Source organism: Chrysochloris asiatica, unplaced genomic scaffold (genome assembly GCF_000296735.1).
Source record: "Chrysochloris asiatica unplaced genomic scaffold, ChrAsi1.0 scaffold00008, whole genome shotgun sequence".
NCBI classification, from domain to species: Eukaryota; Metazoa; Chordata; class Mammalia; order Afrosoricida; family Chrysochloridae; genus Chrysochloris; species Chrysochloris asiatica.
In genome coordinates this window covers 402,738-408,538 of record NW_006408526.1, presented here as the reverse complement: position 1 = coordinate 408,538, position 5,801 = coordinate 402,738, and the positions used below count along the sequence as shown (strand labels likewise).

Here is a 5,801-nt window from a genome sequence, read left to right as displayed (position 1 = left end):
CACACCAGGACTCCTCTATATACTCACTACATATTGGTGCTGCCCGTGTGGCGCTGTAGGCTAAGCACTGGACTGCAAGGTCGGTTTGAACTGCAAGGTCAGTGGTTCAGAATCATCAGCCTTGGAAACCCTATGCAAGGTTGCTTTGAGTTGGAACTGACTCAACAGCACTTAACACAACAACAACCTGGACTTCAATGGTCTAGCGCACCTTTTTTCCCCCCTTCTATTAAGTCAGTGGTTATGATTGAATTCTTTTAAATCTATCGCCGTAGGTATTGCATTATGCTAAGAGTGATGAATACTTGAAGTTTTAAAATTCTAACTAGTACAATAAAGACCAGCATAAAAAAAGATAAAAACTTTTGGTTTAGAAAAAAACTACTTCAAAGAATCAGGGATTCTTAGAGAAGAGATAGCCCCAAGAGGGCACCTGTCCTAATCTCTCACTAATGAAGACATCTTTATCACAACATCTATAGAAATCATCCTATTTCTTCTTTAATGCTTTCTGGTCTGAGAAAATTCACTGCTTTAAAAGGTAGGCCTATTCACTGAGAGACAATCGTACTTCTTAGTTGCCTCATTCTTATTTTGAACTTAATTTTTGGCTGTTATTCACACCTTTATTCAAGAAATATGAACAAAATGTCTGGCATGTGCTACTTCCTAGGTACTGGAACTTAAGAAAAGATTTATGTCTTTAACTCAAGAACGCTAATGTTTAGTGTGGGAGTAGTGATTGGCAAAGACGGTATAATAAGCAATATGGTAGGACCACTTCCAAATATTCTAAATATACAAGGTCATAATCAACCCTAGGGATTGATTCCTAGGGATCAGAGAAAGCTTCCTGAAGGAAAGAATGTCTATTAATTTATAAAATACTATCAGATTACAAAGCTCCATGGCATATTAAAATTTAAACAATTAAAGAAAATGAGAATAACTAATATATATTTAAAATCTCTTTCCTAAGATTGTTTCTTCAACCTCCCAATTGTATTTGTTGAAATCTTACCCGTCTTTCAAGGCTCTTCTCAGATGCTGCCTCCTTCATTAAGTTCTTCTTGATCCTCCTAATTAGACATCTTAATTAGGCAAAGTCTCTATGGACTTTGGTGCTACTGTTGTTGTTATGTACCATGTAGTCGGTTCCAGCTCATAGCAACCCTGCATAGGGTTTCCAAGCTGTAAATCTTTATGGGAGCAGAAAGCCTCATCTTTGTCCCACGGAACAGCTGGTAGTTTCGAACTGCTGCCCTTGCGGCTCACAGCCCAATTCGTAACCACTGCGCTACCAGAGTGCCTTTATTTAATCAACAATTTTTTGTTTTAGCCTCTTAACAAAGATGGTAAGCTTAATGATACTGTTGTTCTTAGGTGCCATCGCATCGGTACTGACTATAGGGATGCAACGCACAACAGAACTTAATGACAGAGACTACATTTACCATAAATTTGTTCTACTTGTATACATTGCTGCTGCTCGGTGCCTTCAAGTTGGTTCTGACTCATACTGACTCGGTATAGGGATTTTGAGACTAGAAATCATTACAGAAGCAAAAAGCCTTTTTGCATACATTGTTGTTGTTAAGTGCCATGGAGCCGGTTCCAACTCATAGAGACCCCATATAGGGTTTCTGAGGAGTGGCTGGTAAGTCTGAACCACCGACCTTGTGGTTTGAACTGACTTTGTGATCCAGTGCATATTCTATAGTGTCACATCAAGACTCCATTTATATACACTGTTGTTGTTTAGTGCTGTTGAGTCGGTTCCGACTCAAAGAAACTCTGTATAGGGTTTTCAAGGAGTGGCTGGTGAGTTTGAACCGCTAATATTGTGGTTCAGACTGACCTTTTGGCCCAGTGCTTTATCTCACAGTGCTATATCAGGTGTTAAGAGTTACTTTCAGAATTTAATTAAAGCCCTATCCCTTGAATTTTGCTTGCCATAGAATCTGAGGGGTTCCAGACTTAGTTCATATCCCTCAGATACTGACTTCTTTCTACTTAATTTTACAAATTTGATCATTTATGATGGGGCTTTAAAAGTTTTTATAAAAATGGAATAGAAAGATAATGGAATTTTCTCACTGACTTTTTGACGCCCCTTTGTACAATACTAATGCAGATTTCATAATGAGTGGTAAAAAAACTAAACTCAAATTCAAATCTATCACGGACGAGTACTGGTTTCTCTTGGCCTATCTGTTTCCTTTGTAAAATGTAAGGATTGTACTAAAGGATTTCCAAAGCCTGGCCAGTTTTTCAGTCTATTAAGAGACCTGATCTGAACTGATTTATGTTTCATTAGTTTTTTTGGAGTTTCCATTTTTTTTTTTTTTTAACTTTTAATCTCAAACTATTTCCTGAACTTCACAGCACAAAAGTGACCATACAACAGTTTTTAAAAACACTTAACAGATTTGTTGTTGTTAAATGCTGTAAAGTCGGTTCCAACCCACAGCAACTCTATGAGAGTTTGCGACGAGTGGCTGGTGGGTTTGAACTGCTGACTTTGTGGTTCAAACTGACTGCGATCCAGAGCATTACTCTGCAGCGCCACACCAGGGCTTCACACCGACAAATAATGTATAATGAAAAGTCTGCTTGTTAATTATATCACATATGATTAAAATTATAACACACATATTCTTCTTAAGCTTTTGATACAAACTTTTCTACAAATTCTGAATTTTCAGCTCCAGATACAACAAACTTTGTATAAAAATTCCTTGGCTGATTTAATTACAAAAGCTAAACTCTTGTTCTCTAAACTGTGAAATGTGGGGCTGGCTATAAACTCTATTTTACAGATGAAGGCACTGAGGCTCACGTGGATTACAATGTTTTTCTATATATTAAGAACCGTCCAACGGAATGGAAGAGCTGGAACTCTTAATTACTGCACTATATTTTACTGCTCTCAGCACAAAACAATGAGCCCGTGAATTCAGTGGCCATAGTAAGGGGAAGGAACAAAATAAAGGTCTATAAACTGTAGTGTTTGAAAGTTCTGCCCCTGAAGAGTGCAAATGATAGACATGGGCCAAGAGAGAGGTGTCTGTCATCAGGGCACTTCGTGGCCTGGGATTATCGCCTGCGGCCTCAGAGGCAGCTAAGAAAAGAGAAGACGTTTCAGCCCTACATGGGACCCATGATTCGGCCTGACCTGCAAAGCTGACTAGTGATCTTTTCCTATGGGTCTAAACATCCATAGACGGCACGAGACGACCTTAAAGCTTATTAAGGAAGGGGAAATAAATACCCACCTTTCAGAAGGGAAATCGCCGCGGCGACTCTCGCTTCCGGGTTTCATCCGGTAGACTGCTCAGGATTGGTTTCTGTATGGAGGCGGGGCCTCACCGTAATTTCCCCGCCTGTTATTGCACTCGGCAGCCTATGAGAACCTAAGAGAACTTCATAGTTCTCACGGCATCAATAAAATATCGCGAGAGAAACAGTTACTCTCCCGCCTAATTCAGGTTTCTGGCCGAGCGGATTCAGTCTCAGGTGGTCTACTTGCATTTTCTACTCACGAGTCTGACTCCTTTTTCCCGGGTAAAGGACTGCCTCGTGTCCCGAGTAGTGGGACTTTGGAGAGTGCAGGTGTAGGATAAATTAGGAATTGTACTGTCTCATCTTTGCATGTTTCTGGGCTAGATCCCAGAATGGATCAGACCTGGGGTGGGGGTGGATGGTGCAGGGCGGGGACTAGGCGGGTTCTGCTGGGACTCAGCGATTCTGACTTCAGAGAGCGGAGTTCAGTGGTGGGGCTTGCTGAGGCTTGGGGTCGCAGGGCGTGGAGGGTTGTTTCGCTGAAGCAGTCACTCCCCACAAATTTCGGCCTGTTTCTGTTCTGGAGCTTGCAGGTGTTTCTCCGTGGACCACGTGTATTGGTTCAGCTGTTTGTGTATACTAGCGTTAAACGCGGGTGTTTCTCTATCCACTAAACTAGCTCATTACTTTAAAATTTTTTTAAAAAATCTTGTGTTGAGCGGAAGTAGGGGCTGCCTTCATGGTCCCGAGTGCCTATACATGCAGCCTAAGAAAGATGTGTTAATATCCAGAGTTGTTAGTGTGCTAAATCGGAAGCACGGTTGTTCTTGTTATGTGCCCTGGAGTCGGTTCCGACTCGTAGCTACCCTGTACAGGGTTTCTGAGGCTGTAAGTCTTTACGGGAGCAGAAAGCCTCGTCGTTCTTTCGCAGAACGATGGTTTATATGGTAGTTTAGAACTGCTGACCTTAAGGTTCGCAGCAGATTCGTAACCACTATGCTACCAGAGCTCCTTATATGTAACCCTATTTGCCCTGTACATTTAAACACTGTTTAAAAGGTAGTTTCCATCAAGGCTCCGGCAAGGAAAATAGGAGACGAGATTTTTCATATGGTGTATGGACTAGCACTGAAGAGGCATGTTATCTGTTGCTAGCTCTTTAAAGAATAAAAGCACAGTTGAAAAGATTCTCTTGCAAACTTGCCGGTCTATTTATTTGTAAAGTCTGTGTCCTGTAGAACCTAAATCATATTGGTTAAATACGTGCAATCTTTAAAAAATTAAATTCTCTTGTCATGTAATTAAAAAAAATCAATTTCACTGTGGCTCTAGTTCTTGGTTTACGAATTTAGTTTTGTTTGTTTGTTTGCTTGTTTTGGAACACTTTATTGTGGTTTGGATGAAAATTTACAGAGCAAATTAGTTTCTCAACACTTTTTACATGTTTTGTTTCCTGACATTAATTTCAGTTTCATTTCTTCCCTGAGTTCTCCTTTTCCAATCTTCTAGCTTTCCTGCCCCTTCTTGCCTTCTGAACTTTTTTTTTTTCGGTCTCGTTTGGCTCATTGTTCTATAATAGTATAATTTTGTTTTGGAATTTTCTGGGGGAACTTGGAATAAAGTGAGCTTTTTTGACATTTTATTACAGATGCTTGGAGAAGGAACCCGGTCCTTGAGGAACTAAACGAAATATAAAAATGAGTCCTTCAGATGCACTGTAAGCACGTCTATCTTCTGGAAACTTTTTGGCTCTGGATTTCTAAGTCCCATTAGCTATTAGGTATTGGGCTGCAAACCACAAGATCGGTGATTCGAACCCACCAGACAAAGAGACTGTCTGTTCCCCTAGGACTTACAGTCTTGGAAACCCTATACAGAATCACTATGAGTCAGAATCCACCTTTCTTACCAGTTTGTCATACTGTGGTGGCTTGCATGTTACTGTGACGCAGGAATCTATACCACCAGTATTTTAAGTGCCAGCAGGGTCACCATGATGGACAGGTTTCAGCTGAGCTTCCAGATTAAGAAAGACTAGGAAGAAGGAGAGGGAGACTACTTCTGAATGTTGTCATTAAAAACCTTATGAATAGCAGTAGAACACTGTCAGAACTAGAGTATTGAACATTGAATCATGGGGAATAGAGAATATTGTCAAATTTAGTGCAAGAAGTTGAGTCCCTCAGGCTGAAAGGTATCAGAATACGATTGGGGAAGAACTGCCCTCATCAAAGTAGAGTTGATCTTGGGGGGGATCAGTGAAAAGAGGAAGACTGCCAATGAGATGGGTTGGCACAGTGGCAGCAGCACTGGGCTCAAGTGTAACTGATAGTGAGGATGGCTCAGCATTGGCAGTGTTTGGTTCTGTTATGCATAGGGTTGCTATGAGTTGCAACTGACTGGATGTCACCTAACAACAACAACATGAGTCAGAATAGACTGGGTGGCAGTGGGTTTGGTTTGGTTTATAACTATCATAGAACGAAACTTTAATATACTTAACAATACAGTAAAAAAGA

The 5,801-nt window shown here is 40.6% G+C and overlaps 1 protein-coding gene across 1 annotated transcript in view; it reads left to right on the top strand.

Moving 5' to 3' along the window:
* The first annotated feature begins 4,979 nt into the window (after positions 1–4,979).
* Positions 4,980–5,801, top strand: part of MRE11A (MRE11 meiotic recombination 11 homolog A (S. cerevisiae)) — an 87,589-nt gene continuing 86,767 nt past the window's right edge. Inside the window, exon 1 of the mRNA XM_006833938.1 lies at positions 4,980–4,999. Coding sequence (XP_006834001.1) covers positions 4,980–4,999 — 20 coding nt within the window. The remainder of the gene's footprint in view (positions 5,000–5,801) is intronic.